This window comes from Cyprinus carpio, chromosome A10 (assembly GCF_018340385.1).
Source record: "Cyprinus carpio isolate SPL01 chromosome A10, ASM1834038v1, whole genome shotgun sequence".
Lineage (NCBI taxonomy): Eukaryota > Metazoa > Chordata > Actinopteri > Cypriniformes > Cyprinidae > Cyprinus > Cyprinus carpio.
In genome coordinates, this window is record NC_056581.1 from 18,349,304 (window position 1) to 18,368,989 (window position 19,686).

Sequence of the window (19,686 nt, forward strand, 5' to 3'; positions counted from 1 at the left end):
TAAAAGGTCGCATTCGAAATGACCATTATGCTGTAATTTGTTATAAATACTGAGCAAAATTACAGTCTCAGTGACCATGTGACCTCGTGGGATTCTACTGCCCCCTTGTGATTGTTTTTGAAGCAAATTACCCTAGAATTACAGCCAAATAATATCAGAAAGGACACATGATAAAATTAATACTTGCTGCAATTGTTAACAACAACTATTAACTAATGACAATTTTTTTTATTACTTGAAATAAAGCTGAAATAACATAAAATGTGAATATTAGGTTAAAAACCTAATCTAGAAACTAGATTAAAAACTGAAAAAATTGAAGTTGTACTAAAATAAATAAATCTAAATAAAATTCAACAAAAAATAAAATATGAATAGTAAAAGAAAATTATAATATTATAAGAACTAAGGAAAATGTCAAAAGGAGATAAAAAATGACTAAAACAAAGCAAATAAAAAATTACTAAAATAAAATTAAAATGAAAAAGGGAAATATTTTTAATAAATAAAATTGCAAAAGCACCTTTGCAAATTACTCAAACTGAAACAATTCTAAACTATAAATAATAATTTTAATAATGTGTATAAGTGTAATATTTTAAATATAATTTTATTAATATTTTGAATGTTTTTTATTTTTATATTTCCAAATTCATTTTAAAGTTTTAGCAATATTTTTGTTTTTGTCATTTAAAGTAGGTCTATATATATATATATATATATATATATATATATATATGTATATGTGTGTGTGTGTGTGTGTGTGTGTGTGTGTGTGTGTGTGTGTGTGTGTGTGTGTGTGTGTGTGTGTGTGTGTCTTGTGTGCTGTGATTAATAAAAAAAATGTTTATTTTAATACATAAAGTTAAACTAAATTTAAATGAGAAATGTTGAAAATTAGAAAACTATCTGAAATGTTATACTTTATTTCAGTAATCGTTTATTTCACATAAAGGTTTTAGTTTTAGTTAACTATATAACCCATGGCTAATTTAAAATATGAATAAATACTACAATATTAAATAAATAATAATAATAATGAAATGATACTGCATCACATTTACTGAAAGTGTGATCATTTGTGACTGGAACTTGCCTGCTGCTGTTTAAAAGCATGCCCATTGTAGCTGGGCTTCCTCAACATGACAGTCTCTCTGTAATACTTTCACTCAGGTGCTGATCTCAGGTCAGAGATCCTGCTGTACAGGGGTCAAATGAAATGAAAGAGGAAGATGAGAGTGAGCAGAATGAGAAAATGCTTCACATGAAATCATCTCGAGAGGCACATGAGAGAGTTCACAGCCTCACATCACTGATACAATACAAATAAATTAAAGAGAGAAATAGTAAAAAATAAAAATGACAAAAACACGACTAAAAAAATAAAATAGAAAATAGAAAAACAAAAGTCAACCCAAAATATGAATAAATAAATATTATATAGGTAGTAATACTAAAATAAAACATATTTTGTCTTGTTATTTTCCATAATTGCAGTTATTTATTTAATTTCTTTCTTTGTAGTTCACCTGAAAAGTCTTTGTCAATACAATTAATTTGAACTAAAACTGGTAGTACTAAAACTAAAATACAAAAAAGTTAACACTAAAACGAAATATATTTTTAAAAAGTTGAAAATAGACAAAAGCATTCGATTAAAATGATAATGAAAACATAAAAAATAAAAGCTAATTCAAAACATAAATAAATAATGTTTTCCTGTGGCTCAGTGGTAGAGCTTTGCATTAGCAGCACAAATGTTGTGGGTTCAATTCCCAGGGAACACATGTTAGGTAAAAAATGTTAGCCTGAATGCACTGTAAGTCGTCTGCTAAATGCATAAATGTGAATACTGTAATAGTATATAAATAGTAGACAAAAGGGAACTGGAGCACTGCTGGTATCCCTTGTATCCTTTGGTGCTCATGGAAGGGTAAACTGTTCATGAAAAAGAATTTGGAAAAAATCCAGGTCCAGGCACTCAGTAGGATGCAAAAGTTGAAAAGCCTTTATTATTTAAAAGAGCTAAAGCATAAAACACCAATGCATATCGGCCCACTGGCCTTCAACAGGGTGTTGGTAACAAACAAACAGAATATAATGTTTGGCCATTGGATAATTCATACTTCTAGTCCGGATGGCATACCTATGCTCAGGTACCCTGTCCCTCAATTTCCTTTTAGTAAGGCCTACATGAAAACAGCCACATATACACTCTAATCGATAGACAACATGGGTAGTATTGCAATTAATAAAACTGTTAATAGTGTAAGTCTTATTACTGAAAACATCCATAAATGTAGCAGTTTTAGCCATATTCTCACAATAATTACAATTACCACAAGAAAAGTTTCCCTTAGGTTGACGAAGCCAAGTTTCACATTTAGGAGTGGGGAGGTAACTTCTTACTTACTTGTCTTTAATTGTAGGGGCCCTCTTAAAGCTGATCCCAGGGGGTTCTATGAATATTTCCTGTAAAGTCGGGTCACATTCAATAATATATAAATAGTGTTTAAACAGGACTATAATAATTTAGTCTTATTTTCCATAATTCCAAAAGTCATTTAACTATTTTTTTCTTTGTAGTTCATCTGAAAAGTATCTATTAATACAAATACACAATTATTTAGACTAAAACCGTAAGTACTAAAACTGTAACTGAAATACAAATAAATTAAAGCTAATTAGAAATACTAGTAAATAAATAAATAGAAATGACAAAAACACATACAATTTAAAAAATAAACTACTTAAAATTAAAACAGAAAATATAAAAATAGAAGCCAATTCAAAATATCAATAAATACTTAATAAATAGTACTAAAATAAGAGAATATATATATATATATATATATATATATATATATATATATATATATATACACACACATACAGATAGATAGATAGATAGATAGATGCACAGATAGATAGATAGATAGATAGATAGATAGATAGATAGATAGATAGATAGATATAACTAGCAGATGATTATTCTCAAGTACAAAATAATTTCTCAAAATGCCTAAAAACATCAAAGGCTGATTCTCTACTACTATCAAGATAAGTGTAATAATAGATAAAAGCAACTGTATCTAAATCTGTATTTTGTGATTTAAACTAAAAACCTTGGATGTAATGAAATGCACTAGCATATGCACAATGTTGCATTAATTATCAACATTCAAGTTGTTTTAATTATAACCCAGATTTTGCTCTCAAAACTCATGAGATTTTATTTGGTACTTAGTAACGTTTCATTTCAATCCAAATAAAAATAGACACAAATGACTCAATATAGAAAGAATTGTACAGCTATAAAATGAATACAGAGCAGCACTGATCATTTGATACTGGGACAGAGATATTGAGGTTAAAAGTAAAATAAATTAAGAAAAGTAAAAAATAAAATAATACAACTTAAAATATATTACATATTACTTATTTCAGTTAATTGCAAAGGTGGCATTTCTCATTTTCATTTCGTTTAACTTTAAGTACTAAAATAACAAACTTAAAATATTAACTAAAAAGTTATAAAAACTATATTCACATATTTAAAAATAATAATAAAAATGACAGAAACACAGAACAAAATTACTAAAACTTAAAAAAAAAAAAAATAAAAAACACAGAAATTACTAAAATTACTAAAACTAAAAAAAAACAAAACAAAACTACTAACACTAAGCTAAAAAAAACTAATAAAAATGAAAAAGGTAAATTACTAAAACTTTAAACTAAAAGAAATTCTAGTCAAAACCCACAACAAAATTACTAGAAATTTAACTAAATTAGTACAAAAAAGTAAAAATAAAAATAATATAAACAGTGAAATCTAATTCAAAATATAAACAGAAACTTAATAGCATAACAATGATACTAAAATAACAATATTCTGAGATTGCATACTTTTTACTGTACTTTTATTTGCAGAATTGTATATATATTTGCATATCTGAGCAGTTCTAGATCAAGATGAAAACTGGGGTCTTTTCTCAGAAGAAACATCCAATATCTCATAATAAACATCCAAACATCACACAAAAAAATAACACTCAACATCAAAAAAAAAAGTCTCAACTTTATATGAAAAACATTTGAAAGCCTTCGTGTGATTTTTCACATATAGTTTTTACTTTGCTTAATGCAAGCAGATTCACCTTGAGTCCTTGTGGCTTCGCAGGAAAGTCCAGATCTGCAGTCTTCAGAGTTTAGTTCACAGCCCTGCAGTGAAACAGCTGCACAACATCAAAATAGAGTCCAGCACAAATAAATCTATTAGCTTCGGCTCATTGCTTTTTAAAATCTTACGACATTTAATGTAAGAGCTGTAAGAAAGAGGCTATGTAATGTCTACATCACAAAAGTTATATTGTTTTGCAGAACATTACCTGTTATGATCATTCCCAAAAACAACGACAGATGAACTGGAGTGACGTTCACGAGTCTCAGAGGAAGAAAAAACTAAACGTTCACCCAAAATATCACGTGTACATGCAACTAGCTTTAAGGAATAGTTCACCCAAAAATTAGCTGTCAATTTAATCACCATCAAACTATCCAAGATGCAGATGAGTCTGTATCTTAATCAGAACAGATTTGGAGAAATGTAGCATTGCATCACTTGCTCAGCAATGGATGCTATGCAGTGAATGGGTGCCGTCAGAATGAGAGTCCAAACAGCTGACAAACAATCAACACCAATCCAGTCCATCAGTTAATGCCTTATGAAGTGAAAAGCTGCTTGGATTATTGTGATGTTTTTATCAGCTGTTTGGACTCTCATTCTGACGGCACCCATTCACTGCAGAGCATCCATTGGTGAGCAAGTGATGCAATGCTACATTTCTCCAAATCTGTTCCCATGAAGAAACTCATCTTTATTTTTTACCAATATTCATTTTTAAGTAAACTGCTCCTTTACATTCACTCATGCATCCATCAAAATCAATCATACAGCTTACTGTAAATAAAGAGGACTCAAGCATGAAGATGTGAGCTTCTTGTTTATTGTTATCAAGGAGTTCATGTTGGTTAATTGCATTGCATTGCTAGCCAAACAACACGATCATCCCTATTAGCTTCTGTAAGGCTCACCGTCTGGCACGAGAAGAAATGCTGCTGGGTTAAACATACAGTATATCTTAATGGCAATTACATATGTTTAGTAAGTACATTCTCCTCTACAAGATATTCATGTACAATATACAAGTTTAAAAAATATAGTTTGCATTGAGTTCCACAGCTGTTTCGTTCTCTTCACGATGACAAAAATTCACATTAGTTGCTTTGGACCGTAATGCTTTCTGTGTGTAGAAGAGGACCGTGACATTTTTTTGTTGGTTTCAAAAGAAAGTAAAGGAAGATAATTGGTCACCGACACACACAGACGTGTGTGATGTTCACAAGAAACAAAAAGCATGGCAGAAACAGAAGACCGGACTTGAAAAAGAAGCAAACAAACAGCAGTATTTTCAAGATACAAACACGCTCGATAAACACACTACAGTACGCCGGATACCTGACAGGCTGAGCTCGTCACCTCCGACTTTTGTGTTACAAATGTGTAAGGAATCAACGTTCAAGGTGAAGAAAGCAAGAAAGTCAAGGCCAGATAACACAAACGTAACTGTGACCATAAGACACCTAAGTCTGTGAACAAAGACAACGTTTGAACCCATGGTTATGAAGCAAGAAGCACTTGTGAAAATGTTAAACGAATTATGAAATACAGCTGATGCTGAACATAACAAGAGTTTGGTTTAGCGAAGCCAGCAAAACCTAGAAAAGCCAAAAAATTCGCATTGTGAGAAATCGAAGGCATGTGACCTGGAAAAAACAATCCAGAAATCAAGTTTGTCCATCATAGAGGGTCCGAATAACACTTTAAAACCCATAATTACATCCACAGCTCTTTACAAGTGAGAAATCACCAGGGTTACGAATGTGCAGTCACTCTTAAAACTAAGTTCATACGCTGCTTTGACGTAAATAAAAAAAGTCTTCTTTTCTTTGTTTTTTTTTTTTTTAAAAGACAGCAAAATCATTTAAAAAATAATAAGAAGAAGAAACAGATTTCGCAGTCAAGCCGAAGCAGCTGCTGGGTGGCCTGATGCAGCAGAACAATAATTCAGTAACACAAACAAGCCAGTGACGCAGACGTTTGTCCCACAGAAAGGTCAGGACGTCGCTCTCGATGGGGACGAAGAGGCAAACCAAGGGTGTGCTGAAGATCTGCCGTTTGGAGCAAAGTCTTAAGGACGCTGGGTTTAAACTGAAGGCAGAGGATGATCTGAATTCAGCACTAGCACTCGAATGGCACATTCGGGCCTTTTTTACTCAATATAAAATGAACAAACTTTCTTTTGCGGAGGAAAAGGATTCCCCTCGTTCCTTCTGCTTCTCTTCTGTTCCCAATTATTTTAGTACAGGCGTATGTGATACTAGTGTCCATTTTCTGTTTGAATATCACACTTGAGTGTTCCAGAAAGCATTCTTGCTTTGTTTAAAAGAGATGGAAAAAGAAAACGATGAAAGAGCGTAAGCTTTTCCCACACTCGCTAAAAGTAGCCCGAATCGATTTCAGAAAACTCCACACCCAAAAAAACGTGATTTTGCAGGGGCTGTTTTGGGTTTATTCTGTGTAAGGCTTCATGATCGTCACAGTGTGGGGTTAAAAGGCTACGTAGCTGGAAGGAGAAATGCAGTTCACTCCATCCACATGTCTCTGAGCTCGTGTGGACCGGTCTCTGGATTTTAATTTTTTATTTTTTTTTGCTTCTTTTTTTATTTCCTTAATTTTTTTTGTCTTTAGTCAAGATCACTTCTTAGGTGTTCAGGAGCGTCTGGCAACAACAAAAACAGTTCCTGTCAGGGATTAAAAAAAAGTCATTACTTGGCTGAAATGAGCAATAATAAACACTGAAAGCATTTTCAAAGACCTCAAAGTTTCAACACAAGATGTTACAAAGACCATTTTTTGGGAACCTGCATTGCACAGAGCTGTTAACTCTTTCCCCGCCAGCATTTTTGAAAAAAGTTGCCAGCCACTGCCAGTGATTTTGATGATCTTCACTAAAATTTGACGGCCAACAGAATATTTTGCTGTATGAATATTTGAATATGCAATACGCCAAAAGAAAGATCAAAGCCTCTACTTTTAAACAAAAAAAAATCAGTTTAATTCTAGCTTAAAGCATTCTTTTTTTATCAACACTTGAAACCAAGTCGGTTTCATAAAAATGTATAATTTTGAGCAAAAAGGTGAAAAAAATCAAATTTTTATCAAAATCTACAACTGGATAATATTCAGTACGATTATCAAAGTATAAATCCAGTAAATCGCTTCCATCAACACCTCCAAAGCTTGCACAGATATATACACCACTTCCTGAATCATCATTTTACTCCATAACATAATGCAGTTTTCATTTATATGCTGTCTATTGCTGATGATTGCATTATATCTCATATGCATCTGTTTACATAAAAGTTCGCTAGTTTTTCTGTCCTGTTCACGTGTGTTTTTGTTCGGGAAGTTTTGTACTCATTCAGAAGATGTGTAATAGCGCCCCCAAGTGTATAACAGTGAAAACACGAAAAGTTGTAAAAACTCGTCAATGGCGGGGGAGCGTTGTCTTCTAAATGACAAGATAACTCATCAATGGCGGGGAAAGAGTTAATATCGTAAATCTTCATCTACAAGCAACATCAATTCTATAGTACCCAAGCAGAAATGAATCAAGAGACTGATGAAAATGCAACTTTTGGGTGAATCAAGTCATTTTGATCCTTGTGCTGTGCTGAAAATACTTTACCTTAATTTGGTGTCCCTTTTCAGAGATGACCAGCCTTTTAAAGATTACTTGTAAATCTCTCATTATGCTCAATTATCACAAAATCTTGACTTTGATCTTTTTCTGAACTTGTTTTCTTTCAGTTAGCACAGGTTTTATATTTCTTTTTAAAATCCACTGATTGTAGGCCTCAATGATCTGAGCTTACGCACTTGTTTTTGAGTGAAAAAAGCATTATTTGTGGATAGCTTTGATCATGTTCAACAGGTGCATGAGCTCAGATCAATGAGGCCTCTGATCACGAAAAAAAAAAAATTTTAATACAAAAAGAAATACAAAAACTGTGCTAATTGAAAGAAAACAATAAAAAGATTTGGTAGTAATATAGCAGAAGATATTTTAAGCAATTTTGTAGTCTGGTCATTTCTGACTGGGAACACCACAAGTTAAAAAACTTGTGGGGAAAAAAATCCTAAAAAAAGAATACAAAAATCAGTACGTTTCTGTACAATGAGATAACATTAACAAGGAAATTCTTCTCCTGGTTATAAAGACATGAGAGTTAATAAGTTCTTTTTGAAGTGAACAGGACTCTATCAAACTATCAAAAACAGATGTAAATGTGTCAGAATACTAAAGAAGCTGTTGAATGTGGGACTGAACATACTGTGATGTGTTGTGGTGAAGAGTGAGCCGTCATACCTGTGATTTGGACAGTGCTGGAATCTCATCTCATCTGTGACTCTTCTGCTGTTGCATTAAACCCACGTTCTCATAGACTCGAGAGCTGTCGTCCCTCATGCTGAAAACACATGGATTTACATCGTAACCACACATCATGGCACAAGATTCCAGCTTATAGCTGGCATGAAATTAAAACTGACCCTATTTTTATTAATGCATGTTACTGGTCTTCTAATAAACAATTCATCTGTGCATTTCCAAAAAAAAAAAAAAAAAAAAAAATAAATAAAAATAAATAAATACACTATTAAGTGTTTATTTTATTACATTATATCTGTTTGTATTTATAGATTTTACATACTTACACTAAACTTTACAGTTGTATTCCTATCTATATTCTGAAGGTTTTTACAGAAGGGGTTGTTCATATAACATTATCCAGACTAAAATCAAATAAAAAAACATTTATTTTTTTTTTTTTTTTTTTTTAATCTGTCTGTTGGCAGTTTTTTCTAATTTATGGAGTCCTAAATAAATCCATAAAATAAAAAAACAACACCAAATCCAAATCCAACAATATAAAGTATTCAGATTTCTGTTCCGGAAATGTATACAAAATATTTAAAATTTAAAATTCATAATCCACAAACTTCAAATTTAAATAGCATGTCAGAAAACATGATCCAAAACATTTGACCTAATCTGTTTTTATTCCGTTAAGCAACGCTCACTTTTCACAATCCACTCAAAAACTGAAGAATAAAATCAAGCTCTACATTTTATTTGATAGCAATTTCACTCAGAAATACATCACAATATAGTAGTAAAGTCTATCGCAGCTTCAGTTTCATATTGAATTTAAAAGCTGGTGCTTTTTCCAAAGCAGAATTTAGAGTTGGAAATATAATTTGATAAAACTCAAACAAAACAGAGAGAGAGAGAGAAAAAAAAGGTGTTTGTCAAGAGATGTCTTATCATTTCTATTGCTTCATTTGCCATTGATTTCTCTAAAGTGCTAAACTGTGTTAAACTGTGTAAATGCATGCGTGTTCTCACTCGGCACAGGTTGGTGTTGGTGTGCACGGTGGCAGAGGGCTCTGGTCTCCTCCAGTCAGGTCAGAGAGAGAGTATTTGATGTTGGTGTACTCACGTCCTTTAATTTTACTTTTCTGAAAGAAACAGTCCATGAGATAAATTCATGCTGCAACACTGCAAATCTACACCATTCTGCTCCTCTCTTTATAAATCTGCTGTCAGCAAAAGACAGGCTTTAAAGTCTCCCTGCAGTTTTCCGCCAAAATACTGTAATAGGTGTATTGTTTGGAAACGAATAAATTCAAATCGTTTTTTTTTTTCACTTTTATTATGTAAGTTTTATTTTAAAGTGAAACATTTTAATTATATTTTGTAAATTGTTTTAATGTAGCAGTAGTAGTATAATATTCATCATCATCATAATAAAACAACATTTATTATCATTATTTTACAGTCATATTGCTATAAGCACATTCAAATATAAGCCAATACAAATAACCACAGCAAATATGGAGCTCTTTAAAAATACTTATTAATTAAAACAAACAGTCCTTGAGACTAATTCATGTTGGCAACACTGCAAGTCTACACCATTTCCTCCTCTATTTATAAATCTCTTAAGCTTCAAAGTCTCCCTGCATTTTTCAGCCAAAGTAAAAGCTCTATGGTCTAATGTTTGAAAATGAATCAATTTGGACAGCCTAAATATTACTATCATAATCGTACTGTCGTTCTGTAAAATAATGTTATTATTATTATTATTATAATTACATTTTTTCTTATATATTTTTACCAGTGGAATAGCATCATTACAATACTAATATCTAATTTATATTGTAAAACATTATTCACCTTCTTTCGGCCAAAGTAAAAGCTCTATGGTTTAATATTTAAAAATGAATAAATTAAGACTAAGCCTAAATATTAGCACTGTAATTTTATTGTGGCTTGGTAAAAAACATTATTATTACTTTATATTATATGTACATTATATTTTTTTTATTTCTTAAAAGCTCAAACAGGGGAATAGTAATATCTTATTTTGTAAATATTTTTATGTGTTAATAGTAATAATCATTAAGAAAATATTAGTTTTTTTTGTATAAATATAAAATCAAATTCAAAATAAGTCAAATTGTGCAGGCCTATAAAAAAGCACAGCAAAATAACCTCATGTTGGCAACACTATCAATCGAGTGAAATCTCGTCTATGAATATAAGAGTCACTTGCACACACCTGCTCCTCCTCTATGCGGCGCTGCAGAGTCTCAATATAATGCTGCACGGCCATGTAAATGAAGCGATACTGGGCCTCTGTCTGTACCATTCCTGAACGCTGAGACCTCACCATCTGGATAGTCTTGGGCACGTCTATATCACAGTCCACTCCTGCACAACACAGACAGGGTCAGATCTTACTTCAGGCGAAGCTGCTACTGTGGCCTGATTTAGGCTGCAGGGCCTACTAATGAACAGAAAGAGGATCAACACAGGATCGCTCTAGATGTAAGAACTTTACCCTTTTCTCTGATGATGTCTATTAAAATATCAATCACGATAAACGTTCCTGTTCTTCCGATCCCAGCACTGCAGGAGAAACAGAAATGCAAGTTTACTAACACTTGCTTAATGATGAAAATATTTGCACTAAAAGCTGAACTAAATGTCTTACTAAAAGAACTAAAAACCACAAATATTTTAATTTTAAGAGGTCATTAAAATCAGCTCATGAAAGTCTGTTTTCAGGGTTTCTGCAGGTTTTATGAAAGTAAATTATGACTTTAAAACCAAGTAAAGAAAACTGAAGGGATAATATCAATATGTTCTCTAATGATTATTTAGCAACTCTTCGGAGCTTAAAAATGCAGCTTCCAAGTCTTGAGAAATGAGAAATTGATCAAAATGCATTAAGTTTAGGATTAAAACTAACAAATATCTGCCAATGGGCTCAGAAAAATCTAATTTATTCAAAGGGAAAACCAGTTTTCATTCCTCATTGACAGATATTCGTTCTTGTTTTAAGTATAAATTTACTTAATTTTGTTTAATTTCTCAGATAACGAGACTTCATAACTTTTGCATCTCAAGCATCTTGTTTTGAGGATGTTTCGATATTTGTATAGGAAAACAAATATAATGTAGAAAGTTTTTTTTTTTTTTTGCAGTGCATGCAACATTTAATGCCACAAATTTATGAATTTAAGACTTTCTGCATTTATTCAAGACCATTTTAAGGCCTTAATTTGTGCAAGGGTGAATTATGCTGTTTTAAGACCCACAGAAACCTTGTTTTTTGATTGTGTTCTCATAACCTGCAGTGCACCACGATGGCTCCAGCCCCCGTTATGCTCTCCTGCTTCATTTTGACCTCTTCCAGGAAGTCCAGCACGCCGCCAGGGTCTCCGGGCACACCGTGGTCAGGCCAGGCGCGGAAATGGTACTGCCACACTGTACGCTCAGTATTGCCCTACAACATCAGCCAGATCACCGGCGTTAGAGAAAGACTCTTGTGTTTTGTGGTGACGTGACCATTTCGGGTTTTACCGTACCTGTCCAACTTTTGACAGCTTCAGCTCTCGCAGGATGTAATCATGTGCCGACGTTTCCTTCACGTTCCGCACACGCATGGCTCCGTACTCCTTCAGCGCGGACACGTCAGGCCAATACTTCACACACTTACTCTGTGAAGAAACACACAATGCGTCTCAGAATATTTCAGCCGGAGCTAAAAAATGAATCCAATACTGGATATGGCTTTGCGTGATTTTCAAATCACAAAAGCCTTCCTGATAATCTTCGGGGCTCAGACACACTCTCTCTGTTTAAATCTAGATTAAAAACACACCTCTTTGGCCAAGCATTCGAATAATGCATCTCATAATTTTTGACTGCAGTTATATCTGATCAAATGCGCATTCTTATTCTTTAGCTTGGGTTAAAACTAATTAATTTTACTTGGGCTGGAACAGCAGCTACGCTAATTTTGTCTCTATTTGTTTCTCTGTTTTAAAACTAGGATTGACACAAGCTCAGTCGGGATCCAGAACACCTGAGAAGAGATGATGCCACCCTCAGAGGACCTCAGATGACGCTAACCCAGAGACAACATACAGAAACTACCACATTTTACTCTAAGTTTGATTGCATAATTGCTGTTAATAGTGTTAATCGTCTGTTTGTTACCGTCTTTATGTGATTTTCTGAACAATTTCTGCTATATATGCACATGAACTGACAGTTGATCACTGAATAAGCTACTACTAAAAGGTATCCTCCGAGTGACCTGTAAAGTTGCTTTGCAATGATTTGTATCGTAAAAAGCGCTATACAAATAAACTTGAATTGAATTGAATTGAACAAAGGCTGTGATTTGTTTGAATAAATAAGTGCGTCGCAGGTATCCTCCGAGTGACGCAACCTGCACCAACCATCTTTCTATATTTTCAGTGAGAATAAGGGTTGCAAAAGACAGCTGCAAATCTTAATATTGTAATTTTTTTTTAAATTAGATTATTATTTTACTAAATACTCGATTCTTTTTTTTATAGTGAAATATTTTAATTACAATAGCAATATTTCTCATTTTGTATTACATTTTGTAAATATTCTTTTATTTAGTGATTATTATTATTTTCTAGTCATACTGATATTTAAAATATAATCCAAATTTTGCTTCCCCACAAACAAGCACAGCAAACTTGCAGCTATTTTAGTATCTTTGAGATATTATAGTTATCGCTATTATTTTGAATTAGTTTTTTTTTTTTTTTTTTAAGTTTTAGTAATTTGTTGTGCTTTGTCATATTTCTTTAATGTCTATATAGTTTTATTTATAATTTTTATTATAGTTTTAGTTATGTTAATTCCTCAAGTTACTAAATTAAAATTTAAATGCTGCCTTGGCAACTAGCTGAGATAAAAAAAAAATATATATTTAATTTTATTTCAGTTTTCATATATTTTATTTGAAATCATGAAAACTTTTTTTTTTAGTTTATTTTAAAATCACAATTTTAATCAGAAATAAACAATTAAATAAATTTGCAATTAGATTTTTATTGACCAAATTATGCACCTCTATTTTCGGCAAAAAATTTCAACATTAATTCACATGCTACAGTACCATTCCAAATGTATTTAAATACGGTCAAAGTTTGCATATTTAGATATTTCCTTTAGCAATCTAAAAACCAGTCCATGAACCAGAATGAAAATGTCTGTAACTGGTCCAAGCTTTAGGAATCCCCTCACCTTTCCCCGTTCCACTTCCTTCGTGGTCATGACGATGACTCGAGAGTTCTCCTGGAACACCATCCTCCAGAAGTCACTGATGGTGTTTTGCAGGCAGCCCTGCGTGGCGATGTAGCTCCTCTTCAACTTGGAGTTGTTGCTTTTAGTCTCGATATCAGGCTGGGAACCACAAAAACCATGTTACTACACTTAAAACTTCATTTTGACAGGACCTGAGGGCCCCTTTATTACCATGATGGTGTTGGCGTTGATGTAGTCAGAGCCCGGCTCGTTCGCGTCACCATCGGTCAGCACGACTCGTGTGTGGTCGACTGAGGACAAGACACAGAGATAACGATAATCACACTGGTGGCTCATGTGGGGCATGTGATTTTGAGAATTCTGCATGATGATGATGTTTGCTCACAAGGAAGAATGTTCTTATATCTGTTCTTGTTTTTGTTTTCCGGCCGTTGGCCCTCCTTGCGACTGTAGAGCAGTTTACACTCCTGCTGCTGAAGCGTCTGTGGACACAGAATTACAAATGATCGTCAGAACTCGACTCTTCATAATGAATACAGTGATTGATCAGCTGAACAGACCATTGGTCAATCTGGCACTATACTGGGTGCTGACTTGCTCTCACCTCAAACTCCTCCCAGAATCCCTGCTTGACCTTATCTGTGGTCTCTGCCAGCTTGCTGAGCTCTCGTACCCGACTTTCAATCTCTGCTGCATTGATGCGAGTAGTGTTCAGAGGCTGCAAGAAACATAACACTGCATTGGAAAACTTATGCTAGGAATAATCTTGTCCAGTTCATCATCTCAAATAAGTGTTTAGGGAGGTCAAACGTACTAAGTTCATATACACTAGCATTCAAAAGTTTGGGGTCTCGTGCTCACCAAGGCTGCATTTATTTGATCAAAAATACAGTAAAAACACATGCATATTAATATGTACATACAAAGCTGAAACCTGTGATCAAAGCTGTATTTTCAGCATCATTACTCCAGGCTTCAGTGTCACATGATCTTCAGAAATCATTCTAATATGCTGATTTGCTGTTCATGAAACATTTCCGATTTTAGGATTTTTTTGATGAATAGAAACTTCGAAAGAACAGCATTTATTTGAAATCAAAATGTCACATTATAAATGCCTTTACTGTCACTTTTTATCAATTTAATGCATCCTTTCTGAAGAGAAGTATTAATTTCTTTGAAAAAAAATCTTACTGACCCCAGTCTTTTGAACAGAAGTGTATTCATTTAGCATATGTGCATATTTGTGATTTAAAAGTGCACTTCTCAATGCACGATTACCTAAAATGTTCAATCACACACCTGTTTGAGCTGCAGGACTGTCCCCAGTGTTTCCACCATTGGGTTTTTCTTGTAATGCTCCACCAGGTCTGTGAGCGAGTCAAATTTCTCCCCACCTCCAACATCATACTTCAGATCATGCTGATAACAGGAAAATAGAAATTACAGCCCACATATATAACACAACACAGTGATTTGGAAATATATAAACCTACTAACTATTTAAACAGGATTCCAATCTAGACCAACAATTAAGTAACACAAACGAAATGCAAGAATGCATTTTAGCCTAAATATTTAAAGCACTGCTGACATATAAATAAATAAATAAATGTGTATATATATACACACCTTTACATTTTATTATTTATTATAAATATAAATATTTATTTATGTAAGAAACAGCTACTTGAAGAGTATTTAAATCACAAAGTTGCATCTTTTCATTTAACAAACAAGTAAAATATTTTACATTATTTGAGCTCACTAAATGACGAGCTGGTTGTTTAACCATCCTAACCTCTTTCTAATTTGACGTGCAAGTCAAAATTGTAAGTGAACTTTACCTGGCAGCGTATCATGACGTGCGTGACTTTGGGTTTGCCGTCGCTGGTGTCCGTCTTGTCGTCTCCGGTCCGTACGGACAGCACAAAATCTCCCGGGTGACTCTGACTTTCTCTCACCAGGAAACTTCCATTCTTGCCCTTCTCTGTCAACAGCTTCTCGGCCTCACGACCAGATAGGTGACCGTGAAACCACTGCAAAAAATTAAAGGACAACATCAGAGGAGGGTGTTCGGTTTCAGACGGCAATAAAAAGGCATATAAAACACAAATAGCATGGAAGGACAGACGGATAATGAGCTACGCTAGCGCTCACCTCTCAGACGTGGGATCGGCACAGTTGAGCGGGTATTTCAGCTCAATGACGTCTCCGTTTTTCTCTTTCAGCTGTCCGTGATGTTCCATGTAATACTGCACCAGCTCAGCCAGGGTGGCAAACTTCTCTCCACCGTACAAGTCATAATAATCTCCCGTGTTTTGGATCTTAATGTGGGTGACGGCGCCATTTCGCCTAGAGATGAGAAGAGCTTAAATTCATTGCACATAATAAAACTTCAGTTTATAATAGCAGACAGTTAAAAATGTTACAGTAATTATCTGTACATAACTGCAAGCTATCATATTACATGTAATTTTACTTTAAAGCGCTGTCAAATATATGGTTTTGCAAGTAAAAACTATAATTTATACAAGAGCTGCACAATGCATTTATATTTGCCCACTGGTTATTAATCCTGAAACATTTCATTTTCATTATCTTGCATTTATGACAAGCCTCCACAAGCTTTCGTGTTTGCGGTTGCCAGATGTTCTGCCGGTGTGTGCCCTCCTTCCAATTCTTTAGTACTGAGTTATCAATGTTAAAATGTTTTAAGGGGTTCAAATGCTTGATGAGTTCATTATACAAAAGTTATCCGTGTCTCGTGAATAGAAGCAGACAGACTGTGATTACATTAAGCTTCCAAACACTGACGTTCACACACAGTACTGTATTATTATGATGGATATCAGTACTTTTTAAGGTAAATAGCAGAGTTTAGTTGGTAGTGTATTAGCATTATGTCACTTAATGAAATACAGCCGTCCTGTAATACTGGAAACACCTTCAGTATTTTTACGATGAATTTCTGCCCTTTTTTTAAACTTCAAATGTAAGCTTGTTAGCTTTTAAATTTAGCAGGATATTTCTACACTGTAGTCAAGTGCATAATATACGATTATTATTCCCAGCCTAAATCCTGATTTCTCCATCAGCTCTCACCTGACGGACAGCGTAAAGTCTCCAGGGTTGCTTTTGCTGGGACGGGCCAAGAAGCTGCCGTCCACACCACGTGTGAGGAGAAGGTTCTCCGCTTCCACTCCAGTGATGTTGGGGTGGAACCACCTACAGACACAAACACAACACCCTCAACACTGCATCACATACACAATACTGATGCATTGTGCATTAACCCTTTTTATTCAGCAAACAAAACAGCTACTGACCAGGAAATAAACAGCAAGCATAAAAGTGACTGCAGAAATGTCATATGAAAAAAAGATCATTCAGAATCAGAAGCTAGAGATGCAGCTCAACAATAAACCCATTTTAGCACATTAAATATAGAGAATATCACTGATATACTATTATAGTTTTTATTTATTTTTAATTAATGTTTTAGTCATTTTGTTGTGCATTTTTGTCATTTTCAGTAGCTTCTTGTATTTAATAATATTTTGTATTAGTTTAATTTTTATTTTCTTTGTTTATTTGAATTTTAATTACAGTTTTAGTCATTTTGTTGTTTTTATTAGTTTTATATATATATATATATATATATATATATATATATATATATATATATACATACATATTTTATTTTTATTTTTTTTCTTATTTTAGTTTCAGTTTCACTTTTATTTTTGTACATCAGTGTCACAGTGGGGCACTGTGACTAGAGACTGTGTTACAATCAGGTTAAACTAAATTAAAATGAAAAATAGCAGAAATAAAGTCTATTGTTTTTTATATTATTGCAGTTAACATTTTCTTTATTTCAAATAACAAAGTTTAGTTATAGTTATCTATGATGAACCTAGACATTACTGGAACAAAATAGTGCAACATATGCCTTTGTGTGTGTGTATATGTACACTGCTGTTCAAAAGTTTGCGATCAGTAAGATTGTTTTTGAAAGACGTCTCTTCTGCTCGTCAAAGCTGCATTTATTTGATAAAAAATACAGAAAAACCAGTAATATTGTGAAATATTATTGCAATTTAAAATAATGGTTTTCTATTTTAATATAATTTAAAATGCATTTTATTTCTGTGATCAAAGCTGTATTTTCAGCATCACTGCTCCAGTCTTCAGTGTCACATGATCTTCAGAAATCATTCTAATTTTATGCTGAATTAATATCAATATAGGAAACAGTTTTGCTGCTTAATATTTTTTGTTGCAACATGTGATACTTTTTTCAACATTCTTTGATGAATAAAAAGTTAAAAAGAACAGCATTTATTCAAAATAGAAATCTTACAATACAACTTGCCTTATTTCTTTTGAAAAAAAATGTTTTTTTTTCAGCAAGGGCGTGTTAAATTGATAAAAAGTGATAATGAAGTCCTATATTGTTAGAAAAGATAAGCATCAAAACTGTTTCCAATATTGATATTAATTCAGCATAAGCATCATGTGACACTGAAGACTGGAGTAATGATGCTGAAAATACAGCTTTACATCACAGAAATAAATTATAATTTAAAGTATATTAAAATAGAAAACTGTTATTTTAAATCACAATATTTTTGGTCAAATAAATGCAGAGACTTCTTTAAAAAAACATAAAAAATGATTGCTTTATGCGTGTCACAAATCATAACTTTCTGTCAAGTGATGCATGCTTTGACAGTTTGTTTCTAATGCAATCTGACTTTCATTTCCTATATAATGAATTATGCATGCATCTGTGAATCTTATCTCTGTCTATCTATAATGCAGATGACATGAAAACAATATCAACACAAGCTGGCCAGATACAACAACTACAATAATCAAAATAACTCAAATTCACACCACGCTGCTGTCATGTCGCTTCAAAACAGTGTCATTTTCCTGTTGATCATCTCTATCTGTCGTCAAATCAACAATGCGACCTGTCAATCATCAGCAGATATGAAGCATGATCATTAATCAGACTTTCGATGTGCTAACCACCGTTTATTGCTCATCAGACTCTTTCAGACCCGAACATGTTCAGTCTCGCCCTGTTGGGTTTTAATCATTAAACTGCCTGACATTTCAATTAAACACGCTCGTTTCGCATTTTACACGCTTATAACACTTGAAACAAACATTTGTTTGATTTACCACGAAAACAGGATGCCCGACAGCGATAAGATATTTAAAGTAAGTGAGAAGTGGAGAGAATATTGGGTTTGTTTTTGCTAGTTTCTCACCTTCGGGATGTCATCGCTCCCTCACTCTGTTTACAGTAATTTCACGAGCTTTTCGGGTAAAAACTCCGTTTAAATCGACCGTCCCGTGTTCAGCGACTCATACGGCGGCGGCTCCCGCTCGGTTTGGGTTCGGACAGACGGACATGAGTGAATAAAATGACGGGAAAAAGGGAAAAAGGGAACGGGAACGCTAGGCCGCGGCGGCGGAGAGTTTTCTGGAGTCGATTGGAAAAACGTCACCAAAGCTGCGACACACAACGCGCGGCGCACCGCACTGACGCGGCCTCTAGAGGCGGAAGACAGGAACAACACAAAAAAAAAAAAAAAAAAAAAATATATATATATATATATATTATATTATATAATATATATATATATATATATATATAATATATATATATATATAATTTATTTATTTATTTAATTTAAATAATATATATATATATATTTTTATTTATTTAATTTAAATAAAACGTCTCTATACTCTCTATATAATACGTCAATTTATAATAATATTAAAATAATATATTGTAATTAATTCAAATAAATATATAAAATTATTTTAATCATCATTATCAAAGAAAAACAACATTTCCCCTCTGAGTTGCATTTTA

At 33.3% G+C, this 19,686-nt stretch overlaps 1 protein-coding gene across 1 annotated transcript; it reads right to left on the reverse strand.

Annotated features, from left to right (window-relative positions):
- Positions 1 to 4,987: 4,987 nt before the first annotated feature.
- Positions 4,988 to 19,330, reverse strand: ptpn11a (protein tyrosine phosphatase non-receptor type 11a). Its single transcript, XM_042765602.1, has 16 exons — positions 19,073 to 19,330; positions 16,893 to 17,015; positions 15,948 to 16,142; positions 15,635 to 15,827; positions 15,090 to 15,209; positions 14,392 to 14,505; positions 14,173 to 14,269; positions 13,998 to 14,077; positions 13,767 to 13,925; positions 12,065 to 12,196; positions 11,828 to 11,982; positions 11,035 to 11,102; positions 10,753 to 10,904; positions 9,537 to 9,649; positions 8,499 to 8,598; positions 4,988 to 6,867 (listed from the first exon to the last, which is right to left on the reverse strand). The coding sequence occupies exons 1-15, from the start codon at positions 19,084 to 19,086 to the stop codon at positions 8,529 to 8,531; spliced, it is 1,785 nt and encodes a 594-aa protein (XP_042621536.1). The 5' UTR covers positions 19,087 to 19,330; the 3' UTR covers positions 4,988 to 6,867; positions 8,499 to 8,528.
- Positions 19,331 to 19,686: the final 356 nt, after the last annotated feature.